The 21,062-nt window shown below is 33.2% G+C and overlaps 1 protein-coding gene across 1 annotated transcript in view; it reads right to left on the bottom strand.

The window, feature by feature from the left end:
- Positions 1-10,646: 10,646 nt before the first annotated feature.
- The window catches only part of LOC143585417 (uncharacterized), a 28,141-nt gene continuing 17,725 nt past the window's right edge, over positions 10,647-21,062 (bottom strand). The window contains exons 3-5 of the mRNA XM_077067211.1: positions 12,057-12,188; positions 11,388-11,875; positions 10,647-11,279 (exon numbers count right to left, since the gene is read on the bottom strand). Of these exons, the coding sequence (XP_076923326.1) occupies positions 10,647-11,279; positions 11,388-11,875; positions 12,057-12,188 (1,253 nt within the window). The remainder of the gene's footprint in view (positions 11,280-11,387; positions 11,876-12,056; positions 12,189-21,062) is intronic.

Genomic DNA, 21,062 nt, shown 5'->3' with positions numbered 1-21,062 from the left:
TTGGGTCTTCAAAACCTGGTGGTTGGCTCACATAAATTTCTTCTTTTACTTTCCCGTACAAGAAAGCAGTCTTCACATCCATCTGATATACTTTGAAATTCATGTACGAGGCATAAGCCAAAAAGATACGAATTGCTTCCAATCTGGCCACCAGTGCATAAAGTTCATCGTAATCAAGTCCTTTTCGTTGCCAAAAACCTTGCACAACTAACCGGGCTTTATTTCTAATAATCACTCCCTTGTCGTCTTTCTTATTACGGAACACCCATTTTGTTCTGATCGGCTTCTTGTGATCTGGTTTCTTCACTAGCCTCCAAACGTTCAACTTCTTGAACTGCATCATCTCTTCTTGCATTGCTTCAACCCAAGAATTCTCCTTCAACGCAACTTTGTAGTCCTTGGGCTCTACCTGTGAAATAAAACAAGCAAAAAGACATCTGTTAACGTTATCAGAGGTGCTGCGTGTTTGGATGCCAGCGATCGGATCTCCAATGATGTTCTCAGTCGGATGTCCGCGATGGATTGGTAACTGTGGAATTTGTTCGACACTCTCGACTGGTGTTGCCTCAAGCTTAATGGTCAAGCTCTCTATGGGATGAAAGACTGCGGTCACATCGACAGCAGTATTTGGTTGGGGATCGCTTGCATCTTTTTCTTGATCAACCAAATGTTCCTGAGCGATGGCGCCTTCCCATAGGTTGTCGTAGAAAGGTACGACGATTGCAAGAACCGACGATGAGTCAGTGCTGCGAGAAGTTCCAATAGGAACGGTGTCATTCTGCACATTCTCTTGAATAGCTTCTTCAGCAGATCCATGAATGTCTTCCTCAGAAGAAGGTGTAGGAACTGATTCAACTATACTCGGATTATCAGCTTGGGAAGTTTCCATTTGGTGGGTTTGTTGATCCACCGCTTGATTGGTCTGGTTATTTTCCACATTGTCAGCTGACATAAATGAGTCGGTGTCTGAATAATCTGTGTCTTCGACAGCGGGTATTTCAGTAGAGTCTGCAGATGTTTGCACATTGACTGCTGGAACTGGTTGATTTGCCACGTGTAGAACATTAAGTGCGGGTGCAGGTGCAGTAATCTGAATATCTGTCAGACCTTTCATAACGGCGTGCATCAAGATTTATTGATCAACATTTGTCGGAGTTAGTGCAGAAACAACAGGAGACATCACTAGTGCAGAAGGTGGTACATACATTCCTTGAAACTGCCTGAACAAGCCTTCATAATCAAACATCCAATCAGGATCATTGTGTGCATCGGTAGGGTTCAGTTCTTGCCAATCAATGTTGAAGGATTCCAAAATCACTCAGGATTTCTTGTTGAAGACACGATAAGCACTTTTGTCAGCGAAATAACCAACAAAGTAGCACTCATCTGCCTTTTCAGCAAACTTTGAAATTGTAGCAACATTTGACTGAAGCACTGTGCAAGGACATCCGAATGTCTTGAAGAAATTTACCCTTGGCTTGTTCCCATAAAAGACTTCATAAGGTGTCTTATTCAGTCTTTTGTTCAGCAACACACGATTCTGAGTGTAACAAGCAGTGTTAATGGCTTCCCCCCAGAAGAATAAAGGGAGTTTGGAGTATGACAGCATGGTTCGTGCGGCTTCAACCAGTGTACGATTTCGTTGTTCAGCCACCCCATTTTATTCAGGAGTGTAGGGTGCACTGAATTGACGAAGAATCCCCTTGTTGTAACAGACTTCGTTGATAACTTTGTTGCAGATTTCTGTTCCATTGTCACTTCTAATGCACTTGACGCTTTTGTCCGTCTGATTCTCAACTAACACGATAAATCTGATAAGAAACTGAGATGTCTCATCCTTGTGTCCTAGCAGAAAAGTCCAACTGAAACGCGAGTAATCATCAGTAATAACCAGACAATAGGCTTTTCAAGCTATTGCCATTGGTTGAACGGGACCAAAAAGGTCCATATGTAACAGTTGAAGAGTGGAGTTTATGGAATTGACAGTCTTGGGGCGGTGAGGGAGTTTGTGCTGTTTGCATTTAGAGTAAGATAAACATCTTTCAGCACAATGAAAAGATTTTACAGGCAAGCCCCTCACATGGTCACCTTTAACCAACTTATTTAAGTTCTTAAAGTTGACATGCCCTAGACGACGATGCCATAAGGATGAGTCGTTCTCCGAGGCATTGGACATCAAACAAGAAGCAGTCCGCATGGAATAATTGCTTCTCATGTCCAGAATATAAGCGTCATTGTGCCTTAGAGTACGCAACATAATCCACTCTTCAGGGACTTTAAAGCCTGGTTTAAGAATAAGACATTCATTTTCAGTGAAAAGAGTTGAAAATTTCTTATCGCATATTTGAGAGACACTGAGTAAGTTGTGGTTGAGTTGTTCCACAAGATTGACTTCGTCGAAGGTCAATGTGCCATTTGAGACCTTGCCTTGTTTCGTGATTTCTCCTCCTACGTCACCAGCAAAGGAAACATGTCCGCCATCGAATGGTTTAATGTCAAACAACAGGGACTCATCTCCTGTCATATGTCGGGTACAGCCACTGTCCAAGTACCAAATACTGTTGACAGGTCTTCCAGGCTGACCCTACATACATGAGCAGCTAGTTAGTAGAAGGGTCCCGAGACGAACTTGTCTCGGGAAAAGCAAACAGAAAATCACCCAACTTTATTTTATGATTCTTAAAAATGTAATCTTTTGGAGAATCTGAATCTGAAGTGCAATCACTCGAGGAACTTGTGTTAAGATTTCCTCGGCTCTGAAAAGATTTTCTTGATTGCCTTCGTTTTGGTTTGAATTTAACCATCAAATCTTCTGTGTTTGCTTTGGAAAACGGTTTAGAGGAGTTTTAGGGTTTTCAGCTTCTGACCCTTTGGCTAACCGCTTCCTTTCTCTTTGTGTTAGCCAAAAGGGTTTCTTGGGTTTGTCGGTTCTTTTAATTCTTGAATCCATCTTACTGGCTGAGGTACAAGTTTGATAAGTCAATTTCTTAGGTTGAACATTTAACTTAGTAAATGTCTTACCAAACTTAATTTTTGCGTCTCTTTGTTGCTTATGCTAGTTCTTGCAGTGTCTCGCAAGATGAGACGGATTTCCACACACAAAACAACATTTTCTTTTGTTACAGTCATAGACATGTTGATCATTGAAATATGTGGGGTGATGTGATGTGGTAGGGTTAACATTTTGATAACCTTTATCTGAGAACACATTTGAATGATTATATGCAAAGTAACTTGATTGCCTTGGTTTCTGACCAGAGTACTAGTAGGTACTATCAAATTGATCATAAAAATTGTGAACTTTTACTATAATTAGTATTTTGTGAAAATGAAGTTTTCTTTGAAGGCACATATTTACACGACGTGCTTGGTTTTTCATTTTCAAAGACAGTTTCTTGTTTTCTTAAGTTCTCAATATCATGATCAGTTGACGAGCAACTAGAACTTGTCTGTACATCAACTTTTGCCTCTTTTGTTTCATCAAAAACTGTTTCATACTCAGAATCAGACGAAGAACATTCACTTTCATTACATACATCATTACAACTGTCTTCACTAGTGGTTTCACAAAATACAGTTTTTGATCCCGACATCAAACATCCTAACATGGATTCACAAACTTTATTACAGACAGGGTTGTTAATAGTTTTTGTTAGACCCACACAAGACTCAAAGCGTGGTTCTAATCCTCCATTTTGCTTAAAACCCTGATTAACCTTCCCACAATCACCATTGTTTACATCACCTGCTCCATAAGACACATTGACGTTAGATTTATCAAAAGATTGGATTGGAGCAACAGTTTAAGATGCCGCGGCAACAAATGTCATAGGTTTTGGTATCTTACCAACCCCGTATGCCATTTCTTCATCAGGAGAAGTATTATAGCTAAAGTGGGGCAAACTGGTGTAGTTATCATTGAATGGTGGTGGTACAGCAGTGTAATCGTACCCCAACCCCGCTTTAACTTTAGTACTTCTCTGGGCTCCAATAAGATCATCTAATTTCTCAGATGATGCCTCAAATCTTTCGACTTGTTTTTCCTTTTCTTTCTTATCAGAAACTTCGAGTTTTAATTTTGTAATTTCTTCTTTTAAATCATTAATTATGTCTTTATAATAAATGACATTATGTTTTTCTCGAAAAATTTCAAGTCTAAGATTAGCTACATCATCGTGATGAGTTTTGATCTTTTCAATGTAGATCTTATCAGCTTTTACATATTCAGTGTTCAACTGACGAAATCTTGCATTTTCTTTCAAAACTTCGTCTTGTAAGTATCTATAGTATGTAACCTTGTTAAGACAAGCTTCCATGCAAAGATTTCTTTTTACCTCATCAAGGTGTGATGTACTTGAACCAGCGGTAGATGAAGAGGCTTCATTGTTTGAAGTGAAAACCATGCTAGCCATATTCAGTAGATTCTGCAGCTCTTGAAACTGTTCGTCCCAATCCATACCAGTGTGGACCTTTGTTTGAGAGACAAGGGCTCTTGAGTTTGAACTTGAGCTGCCCTTGTGTGGACGATTCCCGATTCTTGGAGCTGAGTTGTTTGGTTTTTGTTCCTCAAGCCTCTTTCCAGCAGCTTTCTCATTATCTTCATCAGTTACTTCTGTCACATGAATATCGTTTGCTGGTTTGGGAGGATTTGTGCACTCCCTGGCAAAGTGACCCATTTCTGCACAATTGTAGCATCGAAGCTTGCTCTTGTCGAAACCAATTCGCTTTCGATCAGAATCATTAAAGCTGTCCTTCCCATAGGTTTTGATGAAGTTGGTGGCCCTTTGCACAGCCATGGCCATCTGGTACTTGATGTCCATTTTCTCAAGATCCTTTTGATTGATGTCTTTCAAATCACCTATCTCAAACTGAGCCGGTAACAGATTCCCTTGTAATAGCTCTTCATGACAAGACAGAAAAGCTTTAACAAGTGTTACATTTGAATCATTTAGCATGGGAATGGTTTCACAATAGCTGGAGGGCTTGTTTGCTTGAGGTTTTGTTGCAAAAATTCCATGTGCCTTCAGAGCTTGAGCAACTGCACTGTCAACTGCCTTTTGAAACGAACTTGCACTGAATGGAGTTGATGGGTTGCTGGTGGAGATGAATGTTGTTGATTGTGAAGGAACACCTGGTGAGTACTTTGGATTGGTTACAGGATACATATTCGGTTGGGTTTTGCTGACAAAAGCAGTTGGCACACTTGAAGATGTAGTACTCACTCTGGCTTGATTCAGAGAATTCATGTGATTGTTCATTCTCATCTGTTCATCCATTTCAAATGATTTGATAGTGGATATCAATTCACTGTTTGTCATCCCATTCAGATTGGTGGTTCTCTTGATCGTTATTGTGTTTACACTCCAACTATAAGGCAAAGAGTTTATCAACTTGTGATTGACCTTAGTGTTGGGAATGTTAACACCTGCAGCTCTTACTTTGACCATGAGCTTCTCAAACCTCTTCACTAAGTCTAGCACAACTTCACCTTGACGATGGTTGAACATGTTGAATTCTTCCTTCAATAGTGCTTTCTTGTTTTCTCTAATTTCAGCATTTCCTTCAACCATCTCAACAAGAGCTTCCCATAATCCCTTGGCACTTATGTGTTCACGTAGAGTCTCAGTGATCTCATTTGAAAGACAAACTGTCAACAGCAGAAACGCTTTCTTGTCTTGTGCTAACTTATCCATATCATCTTGATCATAATTTTCAGGTGCCTTAGGTTGTTCCCCAGCATCAGTGCGAGTTACTGGAATATGAGGACCCACTTCAAAACATCTCATCAAATCAGTTTCAGTTAATGAGATAAAGTTCATGAACCTCCATTTAAAATCAATGAAGTTATCATCTAAGGTCATAAACTTAGGAGGTTTTTGAGGTGTTCCCACTTGATTTTCCAACAGCAAATAACCCTTCAATAGTTCTGAATCAGTGCTAGCCATGGTCTAAGTAGTTATAAGCCTTCAACAAAGCTTAATCTTCAAAACAGTCAACTTTTTCGCACAAACAACTTCAAGTGAAGCGAAACAGCTTCAAGCGAAGCGAAAGAATTCAAGCGAAGCGAAAGGATTCTAAGGCGAAGCGAAAGAATCTAAGTGAAGTGAAAGGATTCTAAGCAAAGCGAAAGAATCCAAGCGAAGCGAAAGAATTTTATCTTTCTGAAAGCAAATCTTCCTTGGGATCTGCTCCACCCACTTTTGTCAGTGCAAGTACAAGGTTTGGTACAATGCTTGAGCGAAGCGAAATTTTAACTTATCAATCCAACAAACTTGGAACCCGTAAACACCACCTTTAACACTTAAGACTTCCACCAAGAACACTTTCTAAGACATTTTATGAAGTTTTTGCCAATTCTTTTTGTATTTTTGATATTTTCTTATCAAGAACACTTGAACACTTATTTTCTTCTTCTCAAGATTAAAACCCAAGGTTGTGATCCAAAAACCCTCAACTAGTGAGCCGAAGCTCTGATACCAATTGTAGGTCCCTATTCGGGTGGATCTAACAACTTCTTTGGATCAACCTAACTTAGTGCTAGCGGAAATCACACTAAGCAACCAAGAGGTCTCGGATCTTGAGTTTATTTTCGGTTAGGGAGAGGTGAGAGAGAGAGAAAGCCGAGAGAGAGAAGAAGAGAAAGAATTTTCTATTGTATTTCACAACCCCTTACTTCTCATGGCATGCTTCCTATTTATAGGGAAGCATGTATGAGAAGTAAAACAAATTTAATGCCCAATGGGCTTCTTTACAATGGACCGTGGCCCAACAACGTACAAAATGACCAATCGGCCCAAAAACATAACTGAATTAATACAAAAGACGAAATATACAAAACGGGGACTAACACCAATATTTGGGGTAATTTCAATCTTTTGCCTTTTCTTTTAAAAAATTAAGTGAGGCAAATGAAACATGCATGAATCTTGATTAATGATTACTATTTAATTATTCTTTTCCAATTTGATTCAAATTCAACATTTTTTAGTGATTTTTTTTCTTCACTATTAACTTCTACTTCATGTTAATTTTATTTATAAAAGAATTTCAACAAATTGGACACCTAATGAAGTCGAGTGACTTTAGAACATACACGATTCTTTTGATAGAAGAAGTATATTAATGTTTTTTTCTTATCTTTACGCTGGGTTCTCTAGTCCTTTTTAAAGGAACCGGAAAGATTTGCGTTTTGAGTTTTTTAATGGAAGGAAGTGGAAAGAAGAGAAAGGAATGTTTCTAATAATCTTCCCTTTTAACTTTCCTTCCAAGATGAACGGATTTGGAGAAAAAGTAATCAAATACAATATAATAATATAATATTTTACCATTTACTAATTTTATCCTTCCACTTGGTCTTGGTATAAAAATTTGGACGAAGGGTTATAGTTGTAAATTTGTAACTTTTGGTTATCTTCCTTTCAACTTGGGATCACATTTGTTTCTTTTCTTTCCCTCGAACTCTGGAACAAGAAATTACATTATATTTTTCCTTTCCCCTCTCTTTCTTTTCTTTTCTTTTCTTTTCTCTCCTTTAATCCCGTTTCCCTTCTTTTTCTTTTATTTGTTAAACTCGGAACACAACGCAAATGCACGCTATCCTTATTTGTTATAATGCTTCTCTTTTTAGATCTTTTAGAGTTTTAGTTTACAAGTACACTTTATTACTTTTAACATGAATGTTAAATACCGTGTCACTGTGATATACTAATAACTTTATTTTAGTGGTAAACGAATGACTAGCTAGTAGCACGTGAACCCAGTTATATGACATGGTAGATGATGGCTTCATTATTATTCTACCTTTAAAAATATATGTTTCCATAATTCTGTTTTTGGTCCATGACCTGATCAGCTGATAAGTAACAGTTGCAGGATACTATTATGCCATTTTGAAATAAAAGTGTGATTTGTTTTAATGACTTTATTTGGTCAATGAAAATCATGTGCGTTGCATTACGTACACATTTGATTGACGCCATGTTTGTGCCGCTTTTTTGAACTTCCATGGCTCCATGCTAACTACTACATTTAAGTCTCAATAAATAGTCCCGGTTAAATTGTAGTTAAAGGGCATACATAATATAGATATTTGTAACAATGTGCTTATCTAACAGTTTAACACCATATTGAGATTCTTTGAATCCATCTTAACAAACTATTTGCTTATCTAACAGTTTAACACCATATTGAGATTCTTGGTAATCCATCTTGTTTAACACCATATTGAGATTCTTTGTAATCCATCTTAACACGTGCACTTATAACATGAGTATAAAGTAATATATCAACACATATATCATGTCACATTGTAAACTAGTGTCTGATAATAGATTGTCATTTCAGTTGCATAAATAAGTTACTAACTGCGCTTAACGGCATTCTATTTATACACACGCATATTTATAAGTGTATATATATTTGTGATACTGTTCCGTACATTGCGTCAGTAACTGACAAATGCGCAATTCTATTTTGCCGTATAAAAATGAATGCGTATCAATTTTATATTATATGCTCTTATTGTAAATGCTTGCGTCGCTTGTGGTGACGACTACCATGCTAACTACTTTATGTAAGTCTTCATAAAATTGTTTCTTGCACTCTCGATAAAATCATGGTTGACAATTCTAACAAACTCAACTCATTTTCCCTCACGTCACTTTTAGTTTTAAATCGAAAAGCCCATTTTTGTTATCCCTTTAGGTTAGAGTTAATTACATAAATGGTCTGCAGCAGTTTTTGTTGCTTGATAATTTTTGCATATTTTAAAATAGAAATTCTATTAGAAGTTTGGTATCTCTGTCTTTAGTCTGTTTCTTTTCAAAAAGAATAATTTAGTTAACTTTGACAATGCCTGGTAAACAAGGATCTAGCTCTTGACTTCCACTAATTTTGCTCTTGACTTTGATTCCCTAAATTTAGCCCTTGATGTCAGTCCCTATCCTTTAGCGCGAGCTGACCCTATCTGTTGGATACTTATCATAAAAAACGGTATCCGACAGTTTTTGGTTTTTTTCCTAATAAAAATCCTATTAGCAATTTGTTCTCTTTGTCTTTAGTCTATTTTCTTTCAAAAAATGCTAAATGTGTCAGTCTTTATTGGTTAGAGCTGACAGGACAAAATGAATCTTCTATTAATCAAACAATAGATTAAGCGGATTTTACGGAAAACTTGTAGGTTTGCGGAGAAAGTGACTGGGGTATTCGTAGTTAATGAAGCTATGCTGAGCACTTATGTTAGTTGGGAATTTCCTTCTGTTGTTCAGATCAACTGTAAAAGAGAGCATTCTGCAAGTCTGCAACTTAAATTGTCACACATCACACACGACTATCAAACTATTATAAATTCAGAGGAAGATAAGAAAATATATCTTTATGATATAACTACATAAGTTGGGTTTTATGATTGTTTTTGGCTCTAAGCGAATGCCTTTTTTTGTTAAGCAAGACTTTCCTAACTGAGTTAGTACTCTACTCAAAGTGGTAGAACTGAAGGGGCAAAATTTGTTAGCCTATTAGTTTTTAGTTTAATTAAAGTCATTCTTCTACGTTGGTGTTTTTTGATTCCAACTTACTGTTCTGAGTCATGTAAACCGAGCAAAAACTAGGTAATGTAAATTTATCTTTTTACAGTTGTTAAATATGTTGATGCTTTGTTTACATTTTTTTTTTGCAGAACTTTCATCTTCTTTTCACTTAATAAGCAAACCATGGAAGCATGTTAGTGGCGTATTGGCGTTGGAGTGTTGGACACTAACACGAAAAAGATTGAACACTATCTGTCCTCAATGGAAGCCGAGTTAGGGTTAGACCCGCAGCCAAGGTGATTTTACAGTTTCGTTTGACTATAAAGAGTGTTTGAAAGGTTATGGTATGTTTATAACTCTTGAGTTAATCTTATTACTCAACTGAACAGTTAGTTAGTTAGTTGTTATTACAATAGTTTCATAACTAGTCCCTCAACTTCTAAACTTTACAAATTGAGCTAAACAAACTAGTTATTACATTTGGGTTCTAACATTTTCTTAATTTTAGTTGTTCTTTATTTTTAACTTTGTAACTTGAAATTTGATTTTTTATGTGATTGTAGACTTGATTTTAGTTGAAATTAGATGTGTATATATGATTATATACTTAATTATGATTGAATTTAAATGTGTTTATAAGATAGGTAGTTAGACGTAACGGCTTATCAGAGCCAAAGGCTATGAGATATGCCGGGGCGCTAGGCATATATGCTACTAGGTTTTGTTGGTTTCTTTATTATTTCAAATGACTTTGTATTTTTATTGTTCTTTTCAATAACAATGCACTTTTATTACTTTATTGTTTTTTATTATATAACCCGACTCGATTTTGGTGCCGGTTTTTCAATAAATCCAAACACCGAAATAAACTACGCTATAAGAAGAATTTCCTAACCCATGAGGAAAACCAAAGCATATACTTGAGATAGTAGTGATCTCTTGTTGTGTAGTGGTGAAAGTTAAATTATTAAATCAATGGAGTAATTTTAACTAATCCCCACAATATTGACATAACATAGAAGAAATTAATACACATTATTGCAGTTTCAGTTCAATGCATGAAAAGAGATCTTCAAATAAAACATTACATTCGCAACTAGCTATACCCAAGAACACCGTTTAGAATGTTGGGTTTTGATTATAAAGCATACGTTTCTTCGGCTTAAAGATATACCTGGAACCATATATTGAGTGATACACATCCACCAGAAGAGCATACTGCAATTTAGCATACAAAATGACAGGTACAGAAGCCAGTAGACCAATAACAACCGGTACCCAGATCAACTTGTTATGATAAAGCACAAAGAAGCTGAAGCTAAAAGCGATCATCATGGTCATTATAGAGAGGAAAAGTGTTGCTAAACCTATCATAAGTTTTTGTGGTAACGGTTCAAAGAAATCTTGTTCGTCATAACGAGAAGTTACGATAGATAAGAACATGAGAATTGAAGCGGAAGAAAAGATCAAAGAGATAGCATCTGCTATGACAAATGCAATGTAGATTTCTTTGCGCTTAAACATAGGAAAACCACTCTTTTGATCATACCCACCCGGAATTGAAAAGGCTACTCCAAATACTATGGTGGCTATGAGAGCAGCAACCACCATGCATTGATTAGCAGTTCCTCTCATCCACTGTTCACCTCTGGATACTAGCTCTTTATGATTCTCGGTGAATAACTCGCGTGGTGTTTTTCCAGCTGCATTCTTCCTTTCTCTATACGAAGGAGGGATCATAGCCTCTACTTCCTACATTAGAATACCAACAAATATTTAAAAATACGTATGTAGCCCTCGTGATGTTTGTCGTCGTATTTAATAAACAACAATTTATCGGAAGCTAGAAGTGAGATTTACCTTGAACCATAGCAGTTCCCAATGCATTTGAAAAGCGACTCCTGATACATCATAAAGTCGATTTTTCTCTGCATTCTTCCCAACTAAGTGCAACATGTTATTTCCTTCTAGGTCGCTTAGAGGAGTTATCATGTCCTTCATAGACCCTATCTCATGTAACAGATTGTAGATACTCTCATGACGATGAGAGACGGCAATGTGAAATATGCTTTGGTTAATATCATTTACCTTCCATATGAGATCAGGATGGTGACGAATGAGCTCCACCACAAATTTGGTGTTGCCCATTTCTGCAGCAACAAATAGCACTCGGGAAGAGTATGTTCGCTTCCCGCCCTTCATAATCACTTTTCCGTTTGCATCTCTCATTATTGGGTCAATGGGGCCTCTGAGTAATGAATTTATGTCATCCTTAGGCTTTTCCATTACTTTTTTCCAAATTCTTTTAAGTATCTGCATGGCTTCAGTTTCCTTTTCTTTCACATGTACTCCGAAGCCTATAAACATTAGATAAGAGAAAACAAAGTAGATTACGAGCTAAAGCCTGCATAATTACTTGATGTTGAAGTATATTTGTGAAAAAAAAATAATGTAAGAAATTTATACATACGAATTTGGCCATAAATTTAGAACAAAGGAAGCATAAGGAGCGGATATACATATACTTACATGACTTTATGGCTCTCCAGGAAAAATGTGGATCTTTATCATTAAATGCATAGGGCTTTCGGGCTAAAACTACAAGTACTTTGTCAGTTTGTGCAAGTTCTGGGCAATCTTCCAATATTTTTAGTGCGATATCTACAAAGAATATGATTATCACTCCTAATTAAACAATATCATAACTATTTTCAAACCACTGAAACTGAACATAAACATTTACACGGAAGTCATTGCATAATAATGTGTGGATGTCAACCAGTAAATGGTTTAAAATCTTAATACGACGATTATAGCGCGCTGTAGATGCAAATGTTCAATTCTTCATGAATGACAGTTTTAGTGGGAGGCCAAGGAGTGATCATGCAAGTTGTGCACGTTAATTAACACCCACCGAAACCTCTATAAAAGTCACGGTTTATAAAAGATGCAAATATTTTATTAGAAGCATCGTTTAACAAACACATTTTTTGTAATGCTTTTTGAACACAACTTTTATACATAGTCAAACTTTTATATAAAAGTCAAGGTTTATAAAAGATGCAAATAATAAAAATTGCTTTTACTATTAAATAAACTAGTTTTAGAGCCCGTGTGTATACGGAATAATTCAAATTATAAAATTATAAGTAAAACAAATAATTACATAGTGTATATAAAAAAAAATGTATTACATCTATGCTTGTATCTATACAATGTGTGTATAAATTAATTTTATTTATATCACAAGATAATTTTTTTAAATGAACTTAATAAAAAAATGTCCGTACAAAATCGTACCCGAGAATGCTCCTTTCTATTGAAAAATTCTTTCTCGGTGTCATATTTGTATAATTGAAAGAATTTTGGTTATGAACTAATTTCGAAAATAAAACTTCTCATACGATAATAGTTCTAACCACTCATCCAATACAAAAGAGGTGTTACCTTTGTTAATATATTTATTAATTTACTACCCATCAAAGGAAAGTAGGATATTAAATTGTAACAATGGATGTTCTTCAAGAACTATGTTTTTCTGAGCTACACCATATAGAAGATTTTGATAAGTTTCAGAGGGTTTCTCGACTTTGTCATAATGACAACATAAAAAATAACATATTAACCCATTCAATTTTGTGAATATTTTGTTTCATTTGAGCATAGTTTTGCATGACATGCTTCCCATACAACGTTCTAATCACCATTGAAGGAAAAATTAATGTTGATATAAACATTTGAAATTTGATAAAAGTTAGAAGCATTGATAGGCATGGGGTGGCATGTCGAAAGTGTTCGCAATCTTTTCTTAAGTTTTAATAGTTGAGAAAAAAATAGTCAATTTTTGTCAAATCCCGAACCTTTTGATTATTTTAAAAATGACCTTAAAAATAAACTTGAAACCCGAATCATGTTTGAAATTATAACTTTCATACTTTTGACATTTTAAAGTCAACACTTTGAACCCATAACAAATTTGACGATAAATTTATTTTGCATTCTCAAACTTTTAAAAATACTCAAAATTTTCGTTTTTGACCCGTAACAAATTTTGACCTAAATGTAGTTAACTTGTATCAACCAATCTATTTACCAACTTTTGACCCATAAAATCAAATTTAACTTCCACAAAAAATCCGAAATAATTTTCATTTGAGAAACATGATTTGTTGTTGATTTTTGGAATTCACCAAGTATTTTTAAATATATAGTAAAATAATATGTTAATATTTATATTTATAAAAATATATAGATATTATATAAATATAGTGTGAAAGGAAAGTGAATAATTATTGATTTATTACATATATTAGGGTATATTAGTTTTGGAGAGAAAAAATTATGAGAATTAACCAAAACATGACAAGTGTCCTCATTTATTTTACTTTATTAGAATAGGTAGATAATAAATGTGAAGCTAGATATGAACACTAAAACAAGTTATGAAAATAGAACTTTTATAAAACAAGTGATACAATTAGATCTTTTATAAAACTTACTAGAGCTTAAAAATTAACTTTAATAGAAGTAGACTAGCGGGAGATAACACAGATCGAAATGAGAAAAAATGTTTGATAAGTCCTCTTGTAACATTCATATTATAATACCTATGTTTTATTTATGAGTGGTACGGTTATCTCTACCATGTTTAAAGAGAAATTGTGTACGTACATAATGTCAACCTTACTTAATTAGTGAGAAAAGTGATGATAGTAGTGATTAGTATCAAAATTAGGGATATTAAAAGAAGTAACATAGTTAATGAGAAGTTGTAAAAGTGATTTCCACAATTAATAATTCCGATCTAGTAAAAATAAATGATTAACAAAAGAACACTAGCTAGTTGTTGCTTATTATCTTGCGCACAACAAGATCCCAACAAATAATACTTGTCTACCTATAAATAAAATGTTTGTGTTAACAATTAGAGAGGGTTAAATATGTTATTTTAGTTTTATAATATATAGTTTTTGGATATTTTTATTTATGCAGACAATATTACTTGTTGGGATCTTATTGTGTGCATAGGGATGGTAATGTAACCCGAATCTGATGGAAAAATTTAAAACATGACATAAATGGGACGGGTAATACCTGACTCATTAGAGTTTGGGACGAGTTAAATATTAGTTTTCAATTTTTTCATGGGTTTGAGACTTGTAATATACCCGATTACCCGACAGCATTGATCAAATTACCTAATTATATACCCAATGTCGACCTAACTTATATATATATATATATATATATATATATATATATATATATATACTAGAAGCGTGCCCGCGCGATGCAGCGGGAAACACGAACTTTGGTAATCATGTAACAAATTTATGAGTGTTCATTATTACGTTTGAAACTGTGAGACCGTTAATTAGTTAGTTTCATGGTTGAAACCGGAGCTGACCGTACATATAGAAATGTTAATTATTTACTTATTTAGTATTATATATGTTTTATAATATATATTAGATATAGTTAAAATATAGTTAAACAAAGTTTTATTTAATATGAGTCAAGTCGTCTATTACAACTTTAATTTAATCCAATGTTCAGTATGATTTTTTTGTAATATTTGTTTTTGTTATGATTTTTCACCTTCTATTTATTCTAATAAGGTTTATCATTTATGTGACCAAAGCTATCTTTGTTCATATTATGCTTAGTTTGAAGTAAAGGTATAGAAAGATTAATAATTCTTGTTTTAAACTTAATTGATTATCGAAGTACAAACTATATCGAAACCTAATCATTGGTAGTGGTTCAACTTAGTTGGGTTTTAATTTTAAACAGTTCAGTTTTGATTTTCGGCGACAAAAAAATGCATAAAGTTGGCACATGGTTTAATTTAAAACCATCAAAATCGAACCACAAACAGCTCTGCATAAAATGTTTTTTTTACTTCGTAAACTATAGCAATATCATACTCAAATTAAAGATAATGAAATGCTCCTTTTATGATGCCATTTATTTTAAAAAATATTAACGTATGAAAAAGTTATGAGTGTTTAAAAATCATAGGGGCAGTTGGGTTAAAAGTGAAAATTAAAGAATATATAAGTAAAATATCAAGAACCAATTTTAGAACCTTAAGAGAAGAAAATTGTAATTATTTTGAAGAAATTTAAAATGTACGTGAGTTTTAATGTTACAATTACATTGTTGCCCCTGGTGAATGTGTGCCTCAAGCATTGAAGGTTGTAAATTACTTAAAACAAACGTCTTAATTTGCCCATTACTGGTATATTATATATACTATAGATATGTAAGGGAGAGATATTTTGAGAACCTTGTTGAGTTTTAAGAACTTAAGAATTCATTTCTTGGCCACATATTTAATTAAATGGATTGGAATATATGGTTAAAATTAAATCTGACTAAAAAGTCAAAGTAGGAGAGAGAATAAAGATGTAAATGATTACACTAACTTTTACGTCCATTACACATGTGTAAAAAATCGACTCGGTGCGTAAAAAATTCTGTAATTTTTTTTACGTATATGTAACCTACATATATTACGCATGTGTAAAAAAAAATCGAAAAAAAATCGTTACGTTAAGTTCTTTCGAGTTCTTAAAACTCAAAGGGGTTCTCATTTAAAATCTCCCATATATATATATATATAAGGTTAAAATGAAAACCCATTTGAGTTGCGAAAACCCGCGAAAATCCTATGTAACATCGTTTTTTTTTTGTTACATGTAATATAAGTTGTAACATTTAATACAAAACATCAAAACATAAAAAAAATGTTTTGTTATTTTTTAACATTTTTTTACTAATTTTTATATATGTTTTCAGGAGAGAGAAAAGGTTATATTTATATTTACATTTTTTATTCACTTTAATTGTGGACCACAAGATTTAAACATTAATTAAAAACATTAATTATATATATATATATAGAATCAGGATCATGTGACAACTTTTTGAGAATTGAGAGAACCATTTTGGACCACAAAAAACCCAAAAATAAAAAAAATGATGAAAAAGTAAAAACACCAAAAATCTTATTTATCATTTCGGTTTCTAAAAATAACAAAAAAAAATCTCGGTTTTGCTAAATTATACACATATGTATAATTTAAGATAAATGATAATATACATATGTGTATATTACATAAACTAGAGATTAAATGAAAGTATACATATGTGTGTTGGTATGATACAAATTATTTTTTTTGGGGTTTTTTTAATCAAACCGGAATAAAATATAAGAATTTTGGTTTTTTTTACTTTTTTTAAAATTTTCGCTTTTTTTGTTTTATAAATTTTTAAATAATTTTTAGAGGTTTTTTTTAGTGGTCCAAAATGTTTATCAAAGTTCTCAATTTGCAAAGGGTTCTCTTAAGATCCTTACCTTATATATATATATAATCAGGATTATGTGAGAACTTTTTAGGAATTTAGAACCATGAGAACCATTTTGGATCACAAAAAACCCAAAAATAAAAAAAAATCAATAAAAAAACACTAAAATAAAAAATGTAAAAATACCAAAATTCTTATTTATCATCTTGGTTTCATAAAAAAATAAAATAAAAAAATCTCAGTTTAGTTAAATTATACATATATGTATAATATGTACATATATGTACACACATGTTTTTTATACATATATGTATAATTTAAGGTAAATGATAATGTACATACGTATACATTACGTAACTAGAGATTATATGATATTATACACATGTGTATAGGTATAACACGATTTTTTTTCTTTTTTAATAAAACCGGAATGAAATATAAGAATTTTGGTTTCTTTATATTTTTTAAATTTTCGTTTTTTTATTTTATAATTTTTTAAATAGTTTTAGAGGTTTTTTTAGTGCTTCAGAATGGTTTTCAAAGTTCTGAATTTGCAAAAGGTTTTCTTAGGATCTTTATATATATATATATATATAGGATCAAGATAATGTGAGAACTTTTTGAGAATTGAGAACTTTGAGAATCATTTTGGACCATAAAAAACCCAAAAATAAAAAAAATCATAAAAAAAATACAAAAATAAATAAAATTAAAAAAACCAAAGTTCTTATTTATCATCCCGGTTTCTAAAAAAACGAAAAAAAAATTTCTCGGTTTAGCTAAATTATACATATATGTACACATGTTTTTTTATACACATATGTATAATTTAAGGTAATGATAATGCACATATGTGCACATTACATAAACTAGAGATTAAATGAAAGTATACATATGTATATAGGTATAGTATGAATTAAAAAAACGAAAAAAAAAAATTCTCGGTTTAGCTAAAATATACATATATGTATAATATGTACATATATGTACACATATGTTTTTTATACACATATGTAAAAGTTAAGGTAAATGATAATATGCATATATGTACATTACGTAAACTAGAGATTAAATGAAAATATACATATATGTATAGGTATAATATGAATAAAAAAATCATTTTTTTAATGAAACCGGAATGAAATATAAGAATTTTTGTTTTTTACTTTTTTAAAATTTTCATTTTTTTTGTTTTATAATTTTTTAAATATTTTTTTAGAGTTTTTTTAGTGGTTTAAAATGGTTGTCAAAGTTCTCAATTTGCAAATGGTTCTTTTAGGATTCTTACCCTATATATAGGGATGAGCTCGGTCGTACCGGTACCGGTACCGAAAATCGCAAATTTTTGGTACCGGTACCGAAATGTTCGGTTCGGTACCGGTACGGTACTGGTATTTAAGGTAAAATTCGGGAAATACCGGTACCGTACCATACCGGTCCCGAAAACTCAAAACCTTATCGGTACCAAATCGGTACCATACCGATTTTTACTCATCCCTACCTACCTATATATATATATATATATAGAGAGAGAGAGAGAGAGAGAGAGAGAGAGAATCGAGATCTTATAAGAACCATTTTGAAATTGAGAACTTTGAAAACCATTTTGAACCACAAAAAAAACTCTTTTTAAGAAAAATAAAAAACTTTATATATAAAAAACCGCTAAAATAATAAAAGTTAAAAAACCAAAAATTTTATCTTTATCCCGGTTTCATATAAAAAATTAAAAGACAGAACTGTAGATTATGTCCTTTATGTTTGAGGTAAATTCCACATTATGTCCTTTAAGTTTGATAAGTGCAGTGGCTGTCCCTCAACTTCAAAAACGGTTGCGGTTTATGTCCTTTAGGTGACGGACGTTAACTTAAGCTGTTAAATCTAAAACACATGCCACTCACATGAGGGTAAGATCGTATTTTTAGCCCCTGAATTTCAATATATTATTATAAATCCCTATTATTATAAATCCCTATTTCATTCACGTCCTTTCACATTTCTCCTAATTCTCCTAACTAGGGTTCAATGGTGTTTCTTCATCTGAAAGGCATGGCTCAAATCAACATTCGTGATGTACTCGATCAAGACGAAGTGAATGAAATATATAGTAAGCCAACAACTTCTTTTATTGTAGAAGAATTTATGATTTCATAACTTGTTTATGTTTAATCGAACTATATATCGAATACAGGAGGTAATGTTCATCTTTTTTCCATACACTTGCATCATGGGGGTTATTTTACCTGATCGCCGGGGTGAAGATACGTTGATGGTAAAGAATCGTTCATTGATTTGCTAGACATTCAAAGGTTCCCGGTGCATGATCTAGAGCGTGTGATGGTAAAGCTAGGGTATGTTGATAGTCAGGGTATTTACTACCACTTTCTAATACCCGGAGATGATTTAGATTTTGGTCTTAGAGCTTTACGTAATGATTCATAATTTTTACCTTCAATACCGGTACCAAACCGAATATTTCAGAACGGTATTTTTGGTACCGGTACGGTACTGAGCTCATCCCTAATTCTTAGGTACCGAGAACCAACCACATTGTGAATAACCGGGTCAGGTCCTACGGTTATCGCGGGCCTCACTTGATTTATGCTTACCCCTATCCAAGACCTCCCCCTCTCAAACCGGGTGTTAATTTTATTTCCCTATTTAAAAGAAATTTTCTTGCTCTAATAATTGTTTAGGTAATAATGATGTATTGCTAAACAATATGTATTGAAAATATTTATTATTATGCATTTCAATTTATGTGTTGGATGGTCACAGGTAGGGCCGTTTCTGATGTGTTGCTCAATAATATGTGTGAACAATTGAATTCCAAGTTACTAGATGGAAGAGATAAGCCAATCATCACAACATTAGAGTTTATTAGGGAGTATTTGATGAGAAGAATAGTTAATGTTTTAAAGGTAATAGATAGATCTGATGGTCTACTGACACCCTATGCCACAAATGTATTAGAAACAATAAAGAAAGAAGCTGCTAAATACTTTGTGATCTAGAATGGAGGGGAACATTTTCAGGTGAGTGGCCCATTTGGTGATCAACGTGTAGTAGATTTAGGTCAAAGGTTGTGTACATGCAGGAGATGGGAGATAACAGGTATACCTTGCAGGCATACGGTGGCTGCAATGTGGAGTATGCAGGCTAATGGAAAACAATGTATGATCCCTGAAAAATTGGTAAACCCTATTTATATGCTGGAGACTTGGAAAAAAGTTTATAGCTTCAAAGTATTTCCAATCAATGGTTGGTCCATGTGGCCAAGGTCTCAAGTTCCTACCATTCTTGTCCCACCAAATCATCACAAACCAATTGGAAGACCAAAGAAAGTGAGGAAGAAATCAATAACTGAACTGGAAGACATCACAAAAGGTAATAAGTTATCAAAAAAGAATTCAACCATGACTTGTAGCAAATGTAAGCAAAAAGGCCATAACATCAGGAGTTGCACAAGCCAACAAGGTTAGTGTTTTGGATCAGCGGCGGGTAGTCTTTTGGATCACAACCTTTTATTTTGGGAAAAATATATAGTATTTTGGTAGTATGTTTTGGATTAATGGCTTGTATTTTGGATTAATGGTTTGTATTTTGGATAATGTTTGGTATTATGAAAGTATCCTTTTAATATATTTGGGTTTTAATGTGTGTAATGTCTACTTTGTTAAATATTGATTGGGTTAAAAAGACAATCTTACCCTCATGTGAGTGGCAAGTGTTTTAGAGTTAACAGCTTTAAGTTAACGGCCGTCACCTAAAGGACATAAACCGCAACAGTTTTTAAAGTTAAGGGACAGCCACTTCATTTATTAAACTTAAAGGACATGATGTGGAATTCACCTCAAACATAAAGGACATAATCTGCAGTTCTGTCAAATTAAAAAATATCGGTTTAGCAAAATTATACATATATGTATAATATGTATTTTTTTAATTTTATACATGTTATTCTTTGCACACTTATGTATAATTAATATGTGTACATTTATGTAAATCGAGATTAAATAAAAAATATAAATATGTGTATAATTTAGTTTTTTTTTTTATTTTTATGAAAAGGAGATGAAAAATAAATTTTTTTGATTTTTTTTTACTTTTTTAAAATTTTCGTTTTATAACTTTTTTATAATTTTTTCTGGCTTGAAATGGTTCTCAAAGTTCTCAATTTGTTGGTGCACGGTTTTACATCTCAGTATTTGTTTAATGTATTAT

The sequence above is a fragment of the Bidens hawaiensis genome, unplaced genomic scaffold (assembly GCF_021521415.1).
Source record: "Bidens hawaiensis isolate Kalapana, Puna unplaced genomic scaffold, B.hawaiensis_p1.1 tig00033838_1, whole genome shotgun sequence".
Classification (NCBI taxonomy): Eukaryota; Viridiplantae; Streptophyta; class Magnoliopsida; order Asterales; family Asteraceae; genus Bidens; species Bidens hawaiensis.
This window is presented reverse-complemented; position numbering and strand designations above follow the sequence as displayed.